The sequence below is a fragment of the Sminthopsis crassicaudata genome, chromosome 6 (assembly GCF_048593235.1).
Source record: "Sminthopsis crassicaudata isolate SCR6 chromosome 6, ASM4859323v1, whole genome shotgun sequence".
Taxonomy (NCBI): domain Eukaryota; kingdom Metazoa; phylum Chordata; class Mammalia; order Dasyuromorphia; family Dasyuridae; genus Sminthopsis; species Sminthopsis crassicaudata.
This window is the reverse complement of record NC_133622.1, coordinates 207,567,672-207,590,044: the sequence shown is the minus strand read 5'-3', so window position 1 is coordinate 207,590,044 and position 22,373 is coordinate 207,567,672. Positions and strand designations below refer to the sequence as shown.

The window sequence follows — 22,373 nt, the reverse complement described above, 5'->3', positions numbered from 1 at the left end:
TACATTGTCTCAGCCCTCCAAATATTATCCTCTTACCAAAAAGCTTCTGTAGGACTTGTCCATCATACATATCTTCAGCCAAGTCTTTCACAATGATCCTTTCTCCAACCAGAACATCATTAATCCAGTCAATTAATACCTTCAAAGAGGCAAGAGAAGGCAGAAGTTAGGAATCACAGCTCTTAAGTTATAATTAAAATTTCAGTGATTTTCATATTTTAAGAATAATGTCTAAGAACAGAAAATATAATTTTAAAAATTAGGGTTAGGGTTAGGAGAAAGGAAGCATAGCAGAGTGGGTAGGGAGTTGGACTTAAAGCCAGGAAGATTAACCCTTAACAATATTGTTAGTTAATTTTTTATGTACTTATGTCTTCTGTCCTCAACTGGACTGTAAATTTCTAGAGAACTGGAACCATATCTTATTTTTCCTTGTGTCCCATGTGGTATAAATACCTCCCTTTTTTCCCCCCCTTCTCATTGATTTCAATATTATGAGGAACTTTTGACACAAACTAGCTAAAGTGTTCTGGGCAAGTCTCATTCTTTCAGTGCTATAGGTGGCTCTCTGATCCTATGAACTGCATAGAAGGAGCCATATAGAGTGTTTCCTCACTCTATCCGTATAACTGTCAAGTCACAATTCTAGTCCCTATCCCTATCATCTTTCAAGAAAATATGACTAAATACTCAATGAGATCCAGTTTCTGGCATGGTTCATAAGCAACATGGCCTTGGAGTATATATAGATGTTGCTGCTTATGAATGAGAATCCTAAAGTCATGTTATTTTTTCCTCTCTTGAGTAAAGCAACTTGAAATCTTAATAATGGTAGATGGGATGATGGTGAAGTGAACATCTCCTACTTTCTACCATGTACCTCTTTCTAACTCTAAAGCTTTGTTCTTACTTTTGCTTCCTTCTCTTACTTATTCCCTATGCCCTTTATTTTTCTTCTGTTTGCTTTCCTCTTCTCTTAACTCCAATCTGCCAGGAGCCCCCATCAGTGTTGCTCATTCTCAGGACTAAAGTTGGTGACATCTGCTTCTGACTGTTCCCTGCATTCCTTGGGTCTCCAGTAGCAGTAGCAAATTGGAAGTAAGGTGAGGGAAAAGCATAAAGAGCTACAAACCCCACAAAATCGGGTGTAGGGAATAGCAATTCCCAGAGATTTTCTTATCAGTGTAAATTAATTTCATGAGGTTCTTAGTTGTCCTCATTAACAAGAATAATAATAATAAATAATGGCAGAATGGAATAAACACTAGTTTTGAATTCAATGAACCTGGGTTTAATTTCTTTTATCACTCAACTACCACTGTAACTTTAGACAAATCACTGTACTTTCTAGATCTCAATTTATCTATAAAATGAGGCAGTTGGACTAGATAACTTCCAAAGTCTCTTCTAGATTTAAAATCTATAATCTTATGAGCTGTCTTTTTAGAATAAATCATATGTAGGAAGAAAATTTCTGTTTAGAAGTCATTTATTTATTTTTTGAATATTTTATAATGAGAACTAGACATTTCATAGCAATTGTTTTAAAATATCATTGTTCTCTTACATTTAAAATTGAACTCAGTGACTCAGCCAGACACTAGGTTCCTGCTTCCCACTTTGTTACTGAATTAGTCAGAGGATTGGAGTATTATTTTTTTATGTTCTTCCTCTGACTTGACAGGATTCCATTCTTAAGATAAATATGTATTAGCATCCTGGTATCTTGAAATCTATTTTCTTTCTGGATTGGAAAGATCTTGCCTTACATCTTATTCGCTCAAAGTTCTTAGTCCAATAAGCTCATACAGATTTAGGACATAGGACTGTATGTGACTATGTCACAAATATGTACATATGTCAACAAATGTATAATTTTCCATTTGTACTGGCCAGAGTTTGCTAACAGGTCAGGACACCAATTTAGAACTTCTCTGATAAAAGAATACCACTTGCTGAATCACCCAAAACTTGTTCTGGGGGGTTTCAAAGTTCCTCAGAGGTCTCCTGGACAAGTCCTAACCTTGATCATCCCAACAATATAGCTCTTTAAAGTATGACAGGATCCAAAAGATCAGACCCAAGTTAAGCTACTGGAATATCATCACCATGGAGGCAAGTAGTACTGAAGCAACTGCTGGCCAGTGACCTCCACAATGAATTAAAAAATTAGGGGATTCTAGTGCCTAGGACAACCTGTGTACTCATGTCCATTTCTGGCCCTATTTTCCACCCCTTTGAAGTCAGTGAAGGGACCATCTGAGATAGATTCAGGTAAGCTGCAGATGAGGAAAGAAAGTCAGCCCTCTTCTATGGAGTTTCCACAAGTCATTATTCCACAGTGAGTAATATTCCCATTGTGCCCACATACAACAAATATGATAAACCCTTAACTCAGCCCTTAACAATTATTGTCTTATATTGTTAGTTAACTTTTTATGTGCTTATGTCTTCTGTCCTCAACTGGATTGCAAATTTCTAGAGAACTGGAACCATATCTTAATTTTCTTCATGTCCCATGTGATATCTTTTTTTTTTTCTTTCTTATTCTTTGATTGCCACATTATGAGGAACTTTAGGCATATAAACTCTCTTCAATATTGCAGATAAATTATTTATCTATAACTTAATCTTAAATACCCCCTCACTTCTTTGGAGAAATGAGTATAGACTATTGCCTATAGTGTCCAACTTTTTTTTTTTAATACATTGGTTAGTTTTGTGAATCTTTCCTTCTTTCTTCCTCTTTATTGAAAGGGATGGATGGTTCTCTTGGAGGGTGGTGGTAAAAGTGTTTACCTTTCAGTGTCTTCATATAAAAACAAAAAAATTTTGAAACCCTATCCCCCCAAAAAAGTATAGTTTGGAGCACATAGAGATCATCTGGCTGACCCAGGGTCTCTTAGCTAGTATGTGTCAGAGAACATGAATCCAAGTCTGGCTGACTCTGAGGCTTGATCTCTATCAGCATCCACACTTCTTCTAAGTCATTACACTTATTGATTAATAGAAAGATATAACATAGTCCTACAAAAAGCTGTTCTAGGCTCTTCTCTTACCTTCATCAATTCCTGAAGTTTAGGGTCATTCCGTGAATTTGGGTCCACCATTGTTCGAACCTCATTCTCCTCTTTAATAAAAGAAAAATAATTTAGTACCAAATAAGACACTTGCCATATTGAGCTACTTGAGGGTTTTTCCAATGAGGTATAAAAGACTTACCTAGCATGGTATCCTCAGGATCCAGCTCAAAGGGAATTGGGCTGAGCGGTAAATTGATGGCATTCATCCCTTCTTCCTGAAGGTCAGAAACTGGAGAAATTAAAAAGAGATGTCGCCCATTAGCTGTCTGTCTGTATTAACAGCTGTCTCCTATTGAATATCTGGGCAATTGGTAGATGAAAGGGTTGATTGAGAGATCCAAGTTGATTTATCACATCATTAAGAAGTGAAATAATAATAGCTGATATTTATTTAGCACTTTAGGACCCTAGGATCAGAAATTTAGAGCTAGAAAAAGGTTATATAAGCCATTTACTCCAACTGAGACACAGACCAGTTGCTAAGTGATTTAGCACACAGCTATGTGAAAAATTGGGACTTGAACTTAGGTATATAGTAACTCAAATTTAGCATTCTTTTTACTCTGTGCTGCTGTGTTGCCTCAAGTCATTTCAACAACCTTTAGAGACAAGTGTTATTGCTTGCTACCCACATTTTACAGAAGGAAAACTGAAGCTCAAAGTAGCTAAGTGAATTGTTCAGGATCACCCAGCTAATAAAAGAATCCAGGATGTTAATTCCAGTTATTTGAATCAAGACCAAAATTCTTTTATCTATCATCTGATCTTCCTAATTCAGGAGTCTTCTAGTCCAAAATCTGCATTATACAAGTTTGATTGTTTTTATACAGATAAAGAAACTGAAGCCAAAAGAGAAGTGACTTGCATATAGCAAGGGCTTAAATAAGAAGGATTCATAGATTTAATGTTTTTAAATGCATGAAATAAACTACATAGGATTATAAAGTAAAGCAAAAGTTAATGAAAATCAAGATGTAATTTTTTTTTCTTTGCAAGTTCATAGATTTGCTTCTTCCTTCTCTTTGCCAAGAATTGGAGATACGATCTAGGAACCTCTGATATAAATACATGAGATTGAAACAAGGAAGAGAGCATTTCTCATTGGGAAAGATTAGGGAATATTCCATAAAGAAGGGGACTTTGGTCCTAAAAGGATGGATATGATTTCTATAGTGAGAAAGGAGAGCACACTCTAGATAGAAGGGACCATTAAAAGAAAGAGCAAGGATGAGCTCACAGAACAATCCCTATTGACCGGAAGAAAGAGTGAATAAAGAATAATTGTATTCAATAGAACTAGAAAGGTACTTTAGAGCTATTATATGGATAATGAATTTCCCAGTTTGCTTGATAAAACCACCAGCAAGTAATAAAGACAATGAAACATTAAGACCTTAAAAGAAATGTCAATCCTTTAGGAGTGAAAAAGTTCTTCAATTATTTTCTTGATGGAATTATCGAATGGTTAGCCATTGGTTGGCTGAAAAAAGACCATGTTCCTGACAATCTTTAAAAAACGAGAATCTCTAAGAGGTTTGTAAAGGCATTAGACAGCTCTGGGAGGGGAACAGATCTGGAACTAGAGAAGATATAGGGGAAAGTATTTCTTTAAAAAACAAATAAGAGACTTAGGAAAATTAGGAAAAGAAATGAGAGTCATACATGAGAATCATGAAAAAATCAATAGCTTGTTAAGGAGGAATAAAAAATAATGAAGAAAATGACACCATAAAAAATAGAATTAGCCAAATGGTAAAAGAGACACAAAAATTCTCCTTAAAAAGCAGAATTGGAAAAAGATTCACAAAAATTAACTGAAGAAAAGAACTCATTAAAAAAGTAGAATTGTCCAAATAGAAAAGGTCAAAAGCTCACTGAAGAAAATGTTTCCTTAAAACTTAGACTTGAGCAAGCGGAAGCTAATGACTCCATGAGATATCAAGAAACAGTAGAATAGAATCAAAAGAATGAAAAAGTAGAAGAAAATATGAAATAGCTCATTGGAAAAACAGCTGCTTGCTGGCTACTAATCTTTTTTTTTTTTTTAAATTTTTTTTTATTATATATATATATATTTTATAATATTATCCCTTGTATTCATTTTTCCAAATTACCCCCCCTCCCTCTATTCCCTCCCCCCGACGACAGGCAATACCATACATTTTACATGTGTTACAATATAGTCTAGGTACAATACATGTGTGTGAATATCATTTTCTTGTTGCACAATAAACATTAGAATCCGAAGGTACATGCAACCTGGGCAGACAGATATTAGTGCTAACAATTTACATTCCCCTCCCAGTGTTTCTTCTCTGGGTGTAGCTACTTCTGTCCATCATTGATCAACTGGAAGTGAGTTGGATCTTCTTTATGTTGAAGATTTCCACTTCCATCAGAATACATCCTCATACAGTATTGTTGTTGAAGTGTACAGTGATCTTCTGGTTCTGCTCATTTCACTCAGCATCAGTTGATTTAAGTCTCTCCAGGCCTCTCTATATTCCTCCTGCTGGTCATTTCTTACCGAGCAATAATATTCCATAACCTTCATATACCACAATTTACCCAACCATTCTCCAACTGATGGACATCCATTCATCTTCCAGTTTCTAGCTACAACAAAAAGAGCTGCCACAAACATTTTGGCACATATATGTTTCTTTCCGCTCTTTAGTATTTCTTTGGGATATAATCCCAGTAGTAGCGCTGCTGGGTCAAAGGGTATGCACAGTTTGATAACTTTTTGGGCATAATTCCAGATTGCTCTCCAGAATGGCTGGATTCTTTCGCAATTCCACCAGCAATGTATTAGTGTCCCAATTTCCCCACATCCCCTCCAACATTTGTCATTATTTGTTCCTGTCATCTTAGCCAATCTGACAGGTGTGTAGTGGTATCTCAGAGTGGTCTTAATTTGCATTTCTCTGATCAGTAGTGATTTGGAACACTCTTTCATGTGAGTGGATATAGTTTCAATTTCTTCCTCTGAGAATTGTCTGTTCATATCCTTTGACCATTTATCAATTGGAGAATGGTTCGGTTTCTTATAAATTATGGACAGTTCTCTATATATTTTGGAAATGAGACCTTTGTCAGAACCTTTGTTTTTAAAAATATTTTCCCAATTTGTTACTTCCCTTCTAATCTTGTTTGCATTAGTATTATTTGTACAGAAACTTTTTAGTTTGATGTAATCAAAATCTTCTATTTTGTGATCAATAATGATCTCTAGTTCTCCTCTGGTCATAAATTCCTTCCTCCTCCACAAGTTTGAGAGGTAGATTATCCTCTGTTCCTCTAATTTATTTATTATCTCCCTCTTTATGCCTAAATCATGGACCCATTTTGATCTTATCTTGGTATATGGTGTTAAGTGTGGATCCATATCTAATTTCTGCCATACTAATTTCCAGTTTTCCCAACAGTTTTTTCCGAATAATGAATTTTTATCCCTAATGTTGGAATCTTTGGGTTTGTCAAAGATTAGATTGCTATAGATGTACCCTTTTTTGTCCTTTGTATCTAATCTGTTCCACTGATCTACCGGTCTATTTCTTAGCCAATACCAAATGGTTTTGGTGACTGCTGCTATATAATATAGCTTTAGATCAGGTACACTTAGACCACCTTCCTCTGAGTTTTTTTTCATTAGTTCCCTTGCAATTCTTGACCTTTTATTCTTCCATATGAATTTTGTTGTTATTTTTTCTAGGTCATTAAAATAGTTTCTTGGGAGTCTGATTGGTATAGCACTAAATAAATAGATTAGTTTGGGGAGCATTGTCATCTTTATTATATTCGCTCGGCCTATCCAAGAGCACTAAATGTCTTTCCAATTATTTAAATCTGATTTTATTTTTGTGGCAAGTGTTTTGTAATTTTTCTCATATAATTCCTGACTTTTCTTTGGTAGATGGATTCCCAAATATTTTATACTCTCAACATTTGTTTGGAATGGAATTTCTCTTTGTATCTCTTGCTGTTGCATTTTGTTAGTGATATATAAAAATGGCTGGCTACTAATCTTGCGCAAGTTACTTCAGCTCTCTGGGGTTAAATGACATTTAATGTTCCATCTAACTCTAAATCTGTGATGTAGTTGTCAGTAAAGAAGTGATGGGATCAAAAATATGTTTGAACAAGAAGACTTTGACAATGTTCTGGAAAGATTCATAGCTCAATACTTAGATATAAAATGTCATGGAGTCCCAGATATAAAACTGAAAGGAACATCACAAGCCATCAAATCCAATCATTTCACCTAGGACTAAATTTTTAATCTGTACCTGAGCAGAAATCCCTTTTATAATATCCCTGACAAGTCATCACCCATCATTTCTTGAAGATGTCTACTGAGAAGGATGAATAGAATTGGAGTTTCATATGTAATCATCTTTTTTATTATACTATTTTATGGAAATGCCTGTCTTATTCCATAAATTTAAAATAAAATAAAAATTTTAAAATAAATATTTTTAAAGAGAAGAAAAATCCCTTATCCCTCCAGGAAATCAGTCCAACTTTTTTGTTAGCTCTAATTACTAAGATGTTTTTCCTTACGTGAATTTTATATCTGCCTTGGAGCAACTCCCAATCATTGCCACTATTTAATATCTCTCTAGGGCCAGCAGACTAAGTTTAATCCTTCCACATAAAAGTTTTTCAAAAACTTGAACACAACTATCATTTCCCCTATATCATCTCTTCCAGATTAAACATTCCTAATTCCTTCCAACCTGTCTCTAGATAGTAGGACATTGAGCTTCCTCACTATCTTGGTCATCCTTCTCTGGATATCCTCTTTCCTAAAATGTGGTGGTTAAAAAGGGGCACAGTGCTTCAGAAATAGAATGACCAGGTTAGAAAATTGTGGAACCATTGCTTTCCTCATTCTTTACATTATGCTTCTCTTATTGCAGGCTAAGATAACATTAGATTTTTTTTCCTGCTATAACAAACTTAACTTATATTGTATTTGTAATCCATCTAGAACCCCAGATCTTTTTCTTTTTTCCATAGGAACTGCCACCAAATCATTTTTCCCCTAATTTATACTTGTGAAATTGATTGTGTCAAATGTAAGAGTTTACATTAGACTTGACTCATCATTCCAGTCTATTGAGATCTTTTTACTCTATCAATCAATGTTAGCTCTCTCTCCTAATGTTGGATCATCTACAAATTTGAGACATATCATTGATGCCTTTGTTCAGACCAAGATCCTTGGCTAGCTTTACTAAGGACATTTCTACAAGGAGAAACCAAATCATTAATTTGAAATCCATCATTTAATTCTTCTGTTTATTATCTAAGGGATTAGTTGCTAGGAACTTAACCTTTCTAGGACCCAATTTTTCATCAGTAAAATGAGGGTGTTAGACTAAGTCCCTTTTGATTCTATTCTTATAAACCTGCTCTCATCTTGCCCACACCTCTCCATCAGACTGGCAAAGACAGTGGGAGAAATCTTGCCATTCGTCTGCTCAATAAGTTTCAGTGGGTTCCTATTACCTTTAAAACCAAATTCAAAGCTCCTTTTGGGCAGACAGAATCATTCACTATTTAGCTGCAACTTTCCCCCTTTTTTATACTATTATATTAATATCTATTAATTAAATAATGATATATATACATGAATTGAACAATGTTATCTATTAATAGTATACAACATACTATTATATTATTAAACTGAAAATTTCCCCCTTTATTGTACATTATTTCTATTCCTCCTCTATAGCATTTTCTCCTCTCTCCACACTTTTGAGAAAGGTATCCTATTCTCCAATCCTAAAATGCCTTTCCCTCTTTACCTCTGTCTGTTTTCTTTCAAAGTTCAGTCTAACTGCTGCTGAATTAGGCCTTTCCTTTTTAAAAAAAACCTTTTTATTTTCAAAATACAAAGTTTTCCACATTCACTTCCAAATTTTCTTTTCGCTCCCTTCTCCCCACTCCCTTTCCCAGATAGCAAGTAATCCAATATATGTTAAACATGTGCAATTCTTGTATTCGTATTTTCACAATTATCATGCTGTACAAGAAAATCAGATCAGAAAGGGAAAAAATGAGAAAGAAAAAAAAAAGCAAGCAAACAAAAAATAAAAAGTGAAAACACTATGTTGAGATCCACACTCAGTCCCCCCCTTCTCTCTCTGGGTGCAGATGGCTCTCTCCATCACAAGACCATTGGAACTGGTCTGAGTCACCTCAATTAGGTCTTTCTTGATCCCTAACTCTAAGCTGCTAGTGCCTCCCCCTCTTAACTAAATTCCACTTATTTTATATAAGCCAATTCACATACTGTCTCTTCTAGCACAGTGCCTAGCATAACAATAAAGGCTTGTTGAGTGGTTGTCAAATTCTTTGCTGAAATCTCAGAATTCTAAGTCTACATACTCCCTTGATCTCAGAATTAAAGAAGTTCAGAGTTGGGAGAGAACTGAAGAGTTGACAAATGCAGCCTATGCTTGAGCAAGAATCCCCTCTACAACAGCCTAGTAATTCATTTCTATCAAAAAAGAAATTGAATTAAACTTGCCTGATCCATCCTTACTGGCTCATAGTAATGATCACTTCACTTTCTAAGTGTTCACAAATCTCTCCAACTATATGTCCTCCAATTTTACTAGTCATCAAGTGTAGCTTGGAGGTAGGTTGGAAGGGGAGAAAATGGACATGGAAGATCATGCAAAAAGGCGATTGCAACAATTGCCCGATATCCCTGCTAAATCTAGATCTCTGTCTCTTGAGCTCCCATCTTTAATATAAGATATAATGGAAGATTATATAACATAATATAACATAATATATGTAATATATATTATATATAATATAACATAACATAAGATAAAATATAATTGAAGATTATATAACATAACATAATGCATTATAATTGGAAGATATAATGAGAGTTTGTCCAAGGGCAATGTCAATATGAATAGTAAGGGCAGATGAGAGAGAACTTAAAGTTATAATTGACATGAAAATATGATGGGTAAGAAAATATCAAAGATTACAGGGTCATAGATCAAGAACTAAAAAAGGCTTCATTTGATTTTGGCATTTTGATTTTGGAAAACTGAAAAGGAAATTAGGAGAGGAGAGGAAGGTTTTTGCAAGAAACCTAAGTCCAAATTTTGACATGGGTTTGAAATGCCATCCTAGTGAACATGTACAAGAAGAAGTTGGATCTTGGGGGAAGAAGTCTGGGTTAGGGATACAACCTGGAGAGATTATTTACAGGAAGAGATAAATGAAGTCATGGGGATGGGTGAGACCATCAAAGGAAAGAGTTAAAACCGAAAATTGGCAAGGGCAGTAAACAGAATCTAGGAGAATGATATTTAAAAGGTAGAATTCCTGCAATAGGAAGAAGAGGACCCCACTCAGAAAATACAAGAGATAGACAAAGAGGTAGGAGAGCCAGGAGAGAGTATCCTAGAAACTAAGGATGAAGAGGTTGTCGAGAAGGTAGGGGGAGGCCACCAGTATTAAATCCTCAGTAATCACAGTATGGATGTTCTTTTCTCTATTCACCCAGACACCATCTTGGTTAAAGTCCTCATCTTCTCTCACCTGGACTACTACAACAATCTTCTAAGTGGTCTTCCTGCCTCAGCCATTTCCCCATACCAATCCATCCTCCTCTCAGTTGCTGAGGTGATTTTTCTAAAACCACACCATTCTTGTGCTCAAAAAGCTCTAATAGCTCCCTAATATCATAGGACCAAATATGAAATCTTTTGTTTGGTATTTAAAGCTCTTTATAACCTGACTCCCACCTACCTTTCCAGTTTTCTTATAATTTACTCCCTTCCATATACTCCAAATCCAGACTATATCTGTAACTCCTTGAATATGACACCCCTTAGCCCTTCTTTGTGGCTTTGAAGTGATTGTGACCTAAACTAGAAGCCTTGTACCCTCCCTTCTGTGACTTGGTTTCCCTGACTTGTTTTTTTTTTAAATACAGCTCAAGTCTTGCTTTTTGCAAGAAAATTTTCCCAGTCCCCAAAGCTGCTCATGACTTTCCCTCTCCAATTATCATCTGCTATTTCATTTTATATATATATATATATATATATATATATATATATATAAAATTCCTAGTTTATTTGCCTGTTATTGCCCTTATTAGAAGGGAACTCCCTATGTTCCTTAAGGACAGTCTGGTTTTTTTGCTTTATTCCCAATGCTTAACATAATGCCTGAAATTAAGAAATGCTTTGTGCCTGATTGCTTCCCCCCATCTTCTTCTTCCTTGACATGGCTTCTGAAAGTGCTCTCAATTCCTTCTTCAGTTCTCCCTTGCCTCGTTTCCCTCCCTAGTTTTTCCTCCTCCCCCAACATCTTAACAGTTGAGTCTCTTTTGGTCACCCTCCTTTCTCTGTCTTGATGTTCCCTCCTCCAACAGCTGAACTATCTTTGAGGTCTTAGCTGGCACCCCACCTGCTCCAGCCTTGACTTCTCAAATGCTCTCTGATCCTACAGCTGTTTGTAGGATATCTCTCTCTCCTTAGCTGTGTGACCCCATCTGAGCCTCTGTAAGTGAAGGAGCCGGTCCAAATGATTTTTAAAATCCCTTATTCCTGGACTAGCTTGTAATTCTGAGTCAAAACCAAGAGAGGATGGTAGCCACTGAATGTTCCCATGCTGGCCTCCTTCCTCCCACTCTCTCAACCTTTGCCCTAAGCTGTAGGCAGATATTTCTACTAAAAGGCAGTTTTGTGCTAGAAGGTTAGAGAAGACTGACCTTGGACCCCTCCCTCATCCTCTTTTTCCTCCTCCTCAACCCCCCCTGAAAGTCATGATTTAAGTCCCAGCTCCTCAATTCAGTTCCAGATCAGATAAAGATTTTTCCATCCATTAAGTAAAGAAAGGCCATTTTCTCTGAAGACTAAGTTCTCTCATATTTTGGTAGGCAAGGGAGGAGGCTGCCTATCAGATGCAGGGGAAGGTAATAAAGGCAAGGCTCCATGTTCACAAGGGCACTCCTAGCTCTGTGTGTGTGTGACTTTTTACATTTTTTTTATTACTGAATCTGGCCTAACTACTTGCCAACATATACTTGCTAAATACACAGCATCTACTTTAAAAGGCCTCTTTCAGATTTGCCAGGGAGAGGGATGATGGATTTGGACAACGAATGAGATTTCTTAACAAAGAGAGAGAAACAGACTTAGTCCCAAATGGCACATCTTGAGTTTCATGAAGTTGCTGTTTATTTAGCTCCTTCCCTGGGCCAGTGACAGATTTACCTGATATCCACCAAGTGAAGAAGGAAAGCTGCAGGGAGAGGAGGAAGGAGACCAAGGGTAGTTCCATCATTATACTTTATAAAACAAGCACAGTTCATTTGGATGTTGGCCAAAGCTTGCCTACCCCCACCCCACCCCTCTCTCTTCTGTCTTTTTCTTCTTCTCTTTTCTTCCTCCTCTTTCTCTCCCTCTTTTTTCTTTTTCTCTTTTTCCCTTCTTCCCTCCCTCTTTCCTTCTCTCGCTCTCTGGCTCTCTATCTCTGTTTCTCTCGCTCCATTCCTCTCTCTGTGTCTCTCTCTTTCTGTCTCTGTGTCTCTCTCTCTCCTCCCCTCTCTTTCCCTTTTCCTAGAGACAGCCGTTCCAGTTTAGATGTCCTCAGAAACATGAAGCCATGTTTATAAAATGAGAGAAAGAACCATCTGCCCTTCACTCTGCTTTATAGCCAGAACTAAGCTATGAATATGAAGATATTTATACAGTTTTCTGAGTGCGAATAGAAAATTCAATAACTGTAGCTAGCAACTCTAAAAGTAGACCTAAATAAAAGTTATGTGTGTGTGTGTGTGTGTGTGTGTGTGTGTTTGTGTAGTTCATTGTGGGAAAAAACCTGGCTCCAGAGGCTGAATCTCTCGAGCTCCCCTTTTCCCCTGCCCAGGCTAATTCAGAAAAGAAAGACCAAGATGTGTTTGCAATTGGAAATGTTTTTCAGGAAATGATTCTGTGCAGGGACCTCATCCTCATTCCATTAACTACTGACTGGGAGCCAACCATTTGTAAAAGTAAAATGCAAACAGAGTGGCCCCGACTCTCTCCCCCTACCACCTTGGCCCCATAGGAGTGCATTAGTGGACCCTTCCCCAAAGTGACCAGTCTCCCACGGAATTCTCATTTCTCCATTAAACCAAATCAGAACACAAATGCGATCTTCCGTCTGGCATTCTGTCCAGGACAGTCACCACTGCATTTTCTATCTAAGGGGATAACAGGTTCGGAGCAGGAGGTCACTTAGTCCAGAGTTTCTTAATTTTTTTCTAATTGTAACTAACCCCTTTTCACTTTTGAAATTTTGATGTGACCCCAGATATCTAGGTATATAAAATAGGTATACAAATTAAACATTTCCTGATAATAAATCAATTCCACACACCCCCATTCAGTCATACAACCCCATATGGGGTCACAATCTACAGTTTAAGCAGCTTTGATCTAGTCCATTCCCACCGCTGCCCCTCCCCATTACACAGAGGTCAAAATGACTTGCCTAGAGTCACACAGCGGGACTAGAGGAATTTAAACTGAAATTCTGTGACTTCAAATCAAATCCCCATTCCACAAAACCATAGCAATTACAGGCTTATTGCCTTCCTCACAGAAAAAAGGCCTATTTAGGAAAATAGGGTTATTTAAACTTATCTGTGGCTCATTTTGAGAAAGTCACTAGGTTAGATGGAGGGTGTTTGTTTTTTGGAATCACTGATTCCTTCTTGCCACAACCAGAGAAGTGTCACCATCTTAGAGAAGATGATGATGATGATGATAATAATAATAATAATAATAATAATAATAATAATAATAATAATAGTTAAGATTCAGGTGTGCAAAGCTCTTTATCGAATCTCATTACTTCTTTAATTCCATAGTGGTCTGGAAGGACAATGCCATTGTTATCCCCATTTTACAGATAAGGAAATGAGAAGTTCAGGAACTTATCAAATTCTGGGTCCAAAGTCACTAGAACTAAAATCAAGATAGGATGACTGGAACTTTCCCCAGGCTGTCATGGTTTTGGGTGATCAAATTATCTTTATCCCTTCTCCTGTCCACTTGTTGAGACCTCTATAGCAGAAGACTTATGTCAGTTTTCTGGGGTCTATATATCCCCCTTGTCTCACTTAGTTGATAGTATGCCTCACGCCGCTTCCTTCAGGTTTAAAAATGGGCTCTGCTGCTCATTAAACCAGAGGCACAAACATAGAAATAAAATATGTATACATATATATATATATATATATACATACATATATATATATATATATATATACAGAGAGAGAGAGAAAAGAGAGAGAGAGAAGGCTGCATTAAAATGCAATTGGAAAATGTTTAATGAAATAAATAAAAATACAACAAAACATAAATAATATTCATTTTAAAACTAAGTCAATATGCAATCCTTGTGGCAGGGATCCTTATGTATGAATAAGTGGGCCCATTTCTATCTAAGTTTGCACCACTGCACTAAATCACATCATTTACCCATTTCCTTTCCTCCTTTCCTCCTTTCCTCAGACCTGGCTGACAGTCCCCTTTTACCTCTTGAATGAACTTATCACAAGTAATTTTGATTCCTGTTATTTGTGCATGTTTGTTAGACTGCCAGTTTTTTGGAGACAGGTGCTGTTTATCAGTCAAACTTTGTTTCTCCCTCTAGCACTGGGTTCTGAAGATAGCAGGTAATTAATGTTTGTTGAGAAGGAAACCCTGACAAAGATCCACTGACTTACATTCAAAACATTGTTCTTGGTCCTGCTTGCCCTTCCCCAGGACAGCTGTAAGTGAATATATGATCCTAGTAAGAAAAGCCCTGAAGGGTAAATAGAGTAAGGGCCAATTTATCTGAGGCAGGTGCCCACAATTCTATTCATTCCTTGGGTCACTTTTTCACCCCTCTCCTCCTCCCAGCATGCCCTGAACAATGATCCCTGTATCTGGAGTGTTGAGTCAAACAGATGAAATTGCACTGGAGTTTTAAGTGACTTTGAAAAGTGGCATTGAAGGAGAGAAAATGAATCTCTTGGATTGCTCTTTCTTCTTGAGTACAAGTGGTCGCAGGGAGAATTTTTATGGCTGTACTAACTCCTTCTGAGGCTCTTTCATGACTAATTTAGGATCTATTTGAAGGTTGCTGAAGCTTCTTTAATTTTTAAATGACTCATGAGCTTGTGGAGAAGTCCTTGGCAGCTAAAGGCACTCAATGATATGATCAACAAAATTCCCATGACTTCTGATAAAGTTTAGTGTTCAAGGGAGGGAAATGGTTGAATTTATGGGACTCTGTCATAAGATGAGTGAATCAACAATTTGTAATTGAATCAGCACAACTGAGGATCCGGAGATGAATCAGAACAAAAAATGATAACACAAACTCAATCCAATAAGGCATATTGACCCTGATTATAAAAGGAAGTCTTAGGAATGGAATCCCCATAGTATTACTTCTCCAATAACCATAACAAGACAAGGTGGGACTTCTCAACACTTTGCCATTCTTTGAAATGTTGCTCTTATTTTTGTGGGCAGTATGACCTGCTGCTACATTTATTTTAAAAATAATTTTTTATTGTTCTTTACAACATCTATATTTTCCCTTTTCATCTCAGGGAGTCATTCTTTATAATTAAGGAAAAGTTCAAAGTAAACAAAATATTGAAAAAGTTGGATATTACATGCAGTGTTAGATGGCCACAGTCCCCCTTCCTCCAGGGAAAGGGAGGTGCCTTCTCATATCTTTTCTTTTTGGCCCACTACTATAAACAATGCCCACCCAACTGTTCTTCTGGCAATAAGTCCAAAAAAGGATCACACGTGTTAACATGGCACAGAAAACTGGCTTCCTTAGGAAAGGAGAGCTATAACTTAACTCTGCATGTACTGGGTTGAGACCAAAATGTCAATGACCATTTGATAAATGGTAAAAGGATATCAACAAATGGTTTTCAAGGGAATATATTCCCATATTCAACAAATTTGGGGAAATGCCCCAAATCACGAAAAGTAATATAAACTGAAACAACTCTGAAGTTTTACTTCAGGTCCCTCAGAATGACAAAGATGACAAAAAAGGAAAATGTCAATATTGGATGGGCTGAGCACTTGGTGTGTAATTGGTGAAGCACCTGTTGATTGGTCCAGTAACTTTAAGAAGCCATTTGGAGCCATGTCGCATAGTAACCATTATCAATATTATAATTTCAGAGAAATCAAAGAAAGATGAAAAGGACCAAAACTTATTTTTATATCATTTCATTTTGTAGTAGCAAAGAAGTATAAACTAAGAGTGTGTGCAAGAATCAGGGAATGGCTGTTTGAATTATGATACATGAATATAATAGATTGCATGATAAGAAATGACAGAAGGGGTAGATTCAGAGAAACCTGGAAGACTTTGAACTGATGCAGAGCGAACATAACCAGGACTTAAGTTATATTAATAATATTGTACACATTATACATATATGTATATAATACACATATTATAATATATTTAGATAGGTGTACAATACACATATGTTATAAATAACATATGATTATATAGGCTATAATTATGTTATACATATAATACTACAATAATATCATAAACACAGATAACTTTGAAAAGTTCTACAACTCTAATAAACACAATGATCAACAATAATTCAAAAGACCAGTGATGAAACAAAGTATCTCTTCCTGATAGAGAAGGCTTGAAATAAAAATGGCTAATATGGGAATGATGGTTTTTCTTCCCTGCCCTCTTCTCTTCTTTTTCTCCTTTTCTTTCCTTTTCCCTTTCCTTATTCCCTTTCCTTTTTTCCTTTCCTTGTCCCTTTCTTTTCCTCCTTTCCTTGTCCCTTTCTTTTCCTCCTTTCCTTGTCCCTTTCCTTGTCCCTTTCTTTTCCTCCTTTCCTTGTTCCTTCCCTTGTCCCTTCCCTTCCCTTTCTTTTCATTTCCTTTCTTTTTACAATAGGAGGAGAAAGAAGTAGGACTTTAAGAGAAAAAGTGCCCATCCAGTATGATTTATACACCTATGATCTTAATTCCTGGGGAAGGCTGAAACTGACAGGTTGATTTAGCTTGGGAATCCTGATCTGCAGGAGAACTAACATCAATTATGTGTCTATCCCATGTTTGGCACCAATATCATGAAACCTGGAGAGCAGGTGGACACCAAACCACCCGAGTGGGAAAGAGCTAGCCCAACTTGAAAAGACAGGTCAAAGCTTCCATGCCAGTCAACAGTGAGATTTGTCCAGTGACTAGTCATTGGATGGGTGAGAGAGAGCCAGTCTCAAAATAATTATTAATCGGAAAAAAGTAAACTAAGAAAGATTATAATTAAAAGAAATAAAGCAATTGCACTCAACCACAATAAAAAACTCAGAAGGGTGACAATCATTCTTAGGTTTATGTATACTTATTGTTACAAGAGAGAGCTTTTATTGGGGAGATGAGATGGATAGAATAAGGTATTAGGAATTGATATAGATCCTTTAAAAATTTTTAAAAGGTATCAATAAAATCAAAAAAATTCACAGCAGAAAACAAAAAGAAGTTTGGAAGATGTCATAAAAAAGATGATTTTGTTTCTACCATGTGACATTTAATATAAACTCTTTGGAAACAAACTGTACAAAAGTTCATGTTTTATAAAAAAAACCTCCTTTTTTGTTCATTGTTTATTGAAATATTTGTGTTTGTTCATGATTGCTAAGGTCATAATTTTAAAAATCCAAACAAAAAGCAATAAACTCTTCTGTGGGAAGAGCACATTAGGGCTGCAAAACATTTGAGCAAAAAGGCTCTCATTCGATTCTTACATTTCTCTGGGAGAGGTAGGAGATTATGATGTCCATTTTATGGATAAGGAAAATGAAGCTCTCAAAAGTTAAATGACTTACAGTATCAACTCACAAACCAACTCTTTTGTAGAATTAGACAAAGCCCTTGATCAGGATTGCTTTTCTAATCCCATCTCTTGGATGACACTTATCTGTGAATATGTCAATGTGATCTAGTGGAGAGTGCTTTCAAGGAAATGGACTCAGCAAGGCTTGAGTTCAAATTTTACCTTTTCTACTCACTACCTACGTCCTTGTGGACAAATCACTATCTTCCTAGTGGGCAAGCAACTCCCTAATGCTTATGTACTAAATAGTAGATGGGTCAAAATCTATGCTGGTCAAATATCCTTGGGCTATTGATCCATATAAGAAGTACCTATAACACACTGACTCTGCAAGCCTGGGCAAATCACTTAACCTCTCAATATCCTACAGGACATAGTCCAAATCTGGCTACTACTGTGAGGGACTCCCAGTTTGATGATACCTCCTACCAATACAGATTGCAACTCATCTGTAAGTTAGGGATTTGTTATCTTTGTTATCTAGTCCACAATGTTCAACCACAGAGTTTGAGTGACTTTCCCAGACAAGAGGGATCGGAACCTTGCAAGGTCTTTCTTACTTTGGATAGCTAAGTGATGCAGTGGATAATGTGCCAGGCCTGGAGTCAGAAAAACTCATTTTTGTGAGTGAAAATGCAACCCCAGAGACTTACTGTATGACCCTGGCTCAGTCATTTAATCCTGATTGCCTCAGTTTCCTCATCTGTAAAATGAGCTGGAGAAGGAAATGGCAAACCACTCCAGTATCTTTGCTAAGAAAACCCCAAATGGGGTCACAAATAGTCAGGCATGATTAAAATGACCCACAACAAAACGTTCTTACTCAAGTCATTCTATCCACTAGGTAGGACATGCTGCTACTATTTTTGCCATGCATCTAATGCTTAACTTTTTGAATGAGTGATTTGAAAAATTGCCCAGACTATCAAATAACCAGAAAAATGCTAATTAAACACCTCTGAGGTACCCACTTATACCTGTCACACTTACCTAGGAGAGTTAAGAAGGACGAAAATGTTTCCTTAATTGTGGGCAAATAATCCTTTTAAGAAAGCTTTTCTGAAAATAGACTCAGCTAGTCCCTATCTTGAACTAGTGAGGCCATTACTCAGACTGTACTCTATGGATGTTGCCCAGAGGGAATCTCTAGTGGCTAAGAAGTACTAGTTATATACATTTGAAAGCAAATCTGAAGGAGAATTGTTCCTTAAAAGAGCACAGCTGAGAGATACTTCAAACGGAAGAAATGCACTATATTCTTTGTATTTCTCTGGGGACCACTTCCCAGATTTCCAGACTAGGAAGCATCCTTGAGCATCTAGGTCAACCCATTCTTGGAGTAAGGAGTTATAATATCCCCAACAAGTGTTTATCTTCCTTTCATTTAAAAGCCTCTAGTGAAGGGCAACCCCGCTGCTTCCTGGGGATGCTCAGTGGAGGGATGGATTAAATTTCACAAAATCTCAAAAGTTGAAAGGGATCTCATTACCATCTGATCCGATCCATATATGAAAGGAACCCTCATACTAATAGATGAATTTGGTGGTCATCCAATCTTTGCAGAATGGAGGAAGAGGAAGCTACCTCCTCCCAAGATAGCCTCTTCCACTTTGGGGAAGCTCTAATTGTTAGGAAGTTCTTTTGGAAATAAAGCTGAATTTGGCTTTTCTGTGACCTCCAAACTTTGTTCTTTGTTCAATCCTATGGGGCCTATCAGAGCTAATCTAATCTTCCCATGATGATCCTTCAAACACTTGGAGACAGCTGTTCTGGCTCTCCTCTTCCCTCCCCCCAGCCCCAGGCATTTCTTCTTCAATCTGTGGGGGTCAAACTGTCTAAATAATGGTGATAATAGATAATAATTAGCCAGGCTCAATTCACAATATGTGAAGGCCTGAAGAAATCTCATGAGAGACCATATCCACTTGCACAGAAGGGAAATGGATTCTCTCTATAGAGAGGGGGGAAAAAATCACTTCTATTGGTTTTTATTCTGCCATTTAATAACAAAAGGGACTTAGGTTTGGAGGCCCACATGGTAAGGGCATCTTCTTCCTGGGCCCCTAAGATCTCTTGCTTTCCTTTAGAATTATCAGGACCATTCAGAAAGAACTTTTCCACAAATTAACAAACACATTTTAACTTTGTTTATCCTGTAAGATCCAGCCCTGGAACCCACACTTTACCAGCCCACCTTATGAATGGAGGATGGAGAGTTCCCCCTAGAACCATTTTTTTTGAGGTCTCTCAGGCTGACCATCTGCTCATTTCCCACTGAGCCACTGAATACTTCCCCTCTCCTCTTTTCTTTTTTCTTTTTTTAATCTTTCTTTTGTGACAGTGCTGAGTCGGGAGTCAGGAAGATCTGAGTTCAAATCTGGCTTCATACACTTACTAGCTGTGTGACCTTGGCACTTAACCCTATGTACCTCAGATTGCTTAGGAGTAAAATGAGCTGGAGAAAGAAATGGCAAACCCCTCGGGTATCTTTGCCATGAAAATTCCAGATGGACTGGAAAACAACTGAACAACTCCCCCATTAGAATATAAGCTCCTTGATGGCCTTTGTACTTCTGGCTTAGCACAATTAGCACTTAGTAGCATTTAGTCTTCATAAATGTTGACTGAATGAGTGACATTTGGTAATGAAGAAGAGAAAAATGAAAATAGAATGAAAAAGAAAATTGAAAAAAAAAAGAAAAAAAATGAAGAAGAAAAAAGATTCCTTTTGGTTTTATATCAAAGTCATTTCCAATCATATCATCCCTATCCATCTAACTGAGTCTTCTCATCACAAAGATAAACAACTAATCAGAATTGGCAATAACCATGCTGGATAGCATACACAACATTTTGTACCCCAAACTGTCTACTTCTCCAAGAAAAAGAAGGCTTCCATATATTCTATCAAGCCTCAGAGTTGACTCAGGGATGGACTTTCTTTCCTACTCCAAAATACTCATCTGAGAAGACAGAATGTTTGTTCTGAGAGGACAGAAAGATGTTTTTTTGAGAAAAAGTGTTCTAGACATTTCCTCTGAAATGCTTACTGATTTCACAGCTAGGCAAGCTCCCCCCCCCCCAACTAATGATTACGTATGGAGACAAATCAGAAAGTCCAAACAACAGCCTGAGAGTCAACAAAACACGGTTAATCACTGTGCATTGCAAAAGCTATTTTAGCTATTTGTTAACCAACAATGCATGTTGACAGCAAATTCATACAGGGAACCTATTAAAATGAATTGTAGTAAATCATACATGCTTTAAGTGTCTGTCTGGCATTCTATTTACTGCCCACCCTCTGCTTCCAATGTAACTTTCTTTTGCGTGACCTTCATTCTCATTGTAGCCAACAAATTACTTAAAAAAATTAAAACAAAAATAGGTGGAGAGTAGCTAAGGCTGAAGGAACTCAGCAAGCACAGCTAAAAGAGCATGACACATTTTCAGAGGCAAATGGAAAAGATATGGAAGAGGCAAGTCCAGGGGGCAGTGCCAGATGTGGGATCATTACTATAGAGCTTTAAGGAACCTTGACGGTCAAGTCCATTTGGGGGATGGATCACTTTCCCAAAGTCCCAGATAGTAAATGCCATTGGCAGGATCTGAAGCTGGATCTTTCTGACTTTGCTTTGTTCGTTAATCCCTGTGCCCCACTACTTCTCAAAAAGATCTGAAGGTTAACAAGGGGGTAGATGTATAGAAAGAGATTCTATCCTTAAAACCAATCCCCACGAGGGATCCCTTAAATATTGTGCTTAGTCTTCTGATAAAGCATGTGAAAGATCTCATAAAAGGCATGTGAGAAATCTAAAGTTTAGTTATAAATCAACTAGAAATGAAGAATAGCAATTATCCAATAGGAGGGGAGTCCAAGAATTCTCATTTCTGTGTCTTCCACATCAAAAGGATAAAAAGTGAGATTAGCATCACAAGACTTGAGAATTGGGAGGGATCTCAAATGCCTCTAAGAAGTGACAAGCAAGGGACAGCTAGGTGGTGCAGTGGATAGAGCACCAGCCTTGAAGTCAGGAGGACCTGAATTCAAACTCTTACATGTCCTGGCTGAGTGGCTCTGGGCAAGTCACTTAACTCCAATTGCCCCAAAGGTGACAAGTAGTCATTGGAAAAAGAAAGAAATGTAGATTTCAGAAAGTGATTTTGTAAACAGAATTTAGAAAAGCTATCAATCAACAAGCATTTATGGATGCTTTCCTCTCCAGGTTCCATTTCTGACTCTCTGGACATTCTTTATCATACCACTGAGCCTCAGTTTACCCCTGGGCTTCTCACCCTGGAAGTACTCTTTAGCCTTAATGTTCCTTTACTGGCTGATTCCTTCTACCAAAGAAATCCATTTCAAGGAAA

The 22,373-nt window shown here is 37.1% G+C and overlaps 1 protein-coding gene and 1 long non-coding RNA gene across 3 annotated transcripts in view; one reads left to right on the top strand and one right to left on the bottom strand.

The window, feature by feature from the left end:
* Positions 1–22,373, bottom strand: part of PARVA (parvin alpha) — a 163,175-nt gene that overhangs the window by 56,026 nt on the left and 84,776 nt on the right. For both annotated transcript variants that reach the window (XM_074273458.1, XM_074273460.1), the window contains exons 3-5: positions 3,223–3,312; positions 3,060–3,130; positions 37–139 (exon numbers count right to left, since the gene is read on the bottom strand). In XM_074273458.1, coding sequence (XP_074129559.1) covers positions 37–139; positions 3,060–3,130; positions 3,223–3,312 — 264 coding nt within the window. The remainder of the gene's footprint in view (positions 1–36; positions 140–3,059; positions 3,131–3,222; positions 3,313–22,373) is intronic.
* The window catches only part of LOC141545995 (uncharacterized), an 81,218-nt gene that overhangs the window by 27,990 nt on the left and 30,855 nt on the right, over positions 1–22,373 (top strand). The window lies entirely within an intron of this gene.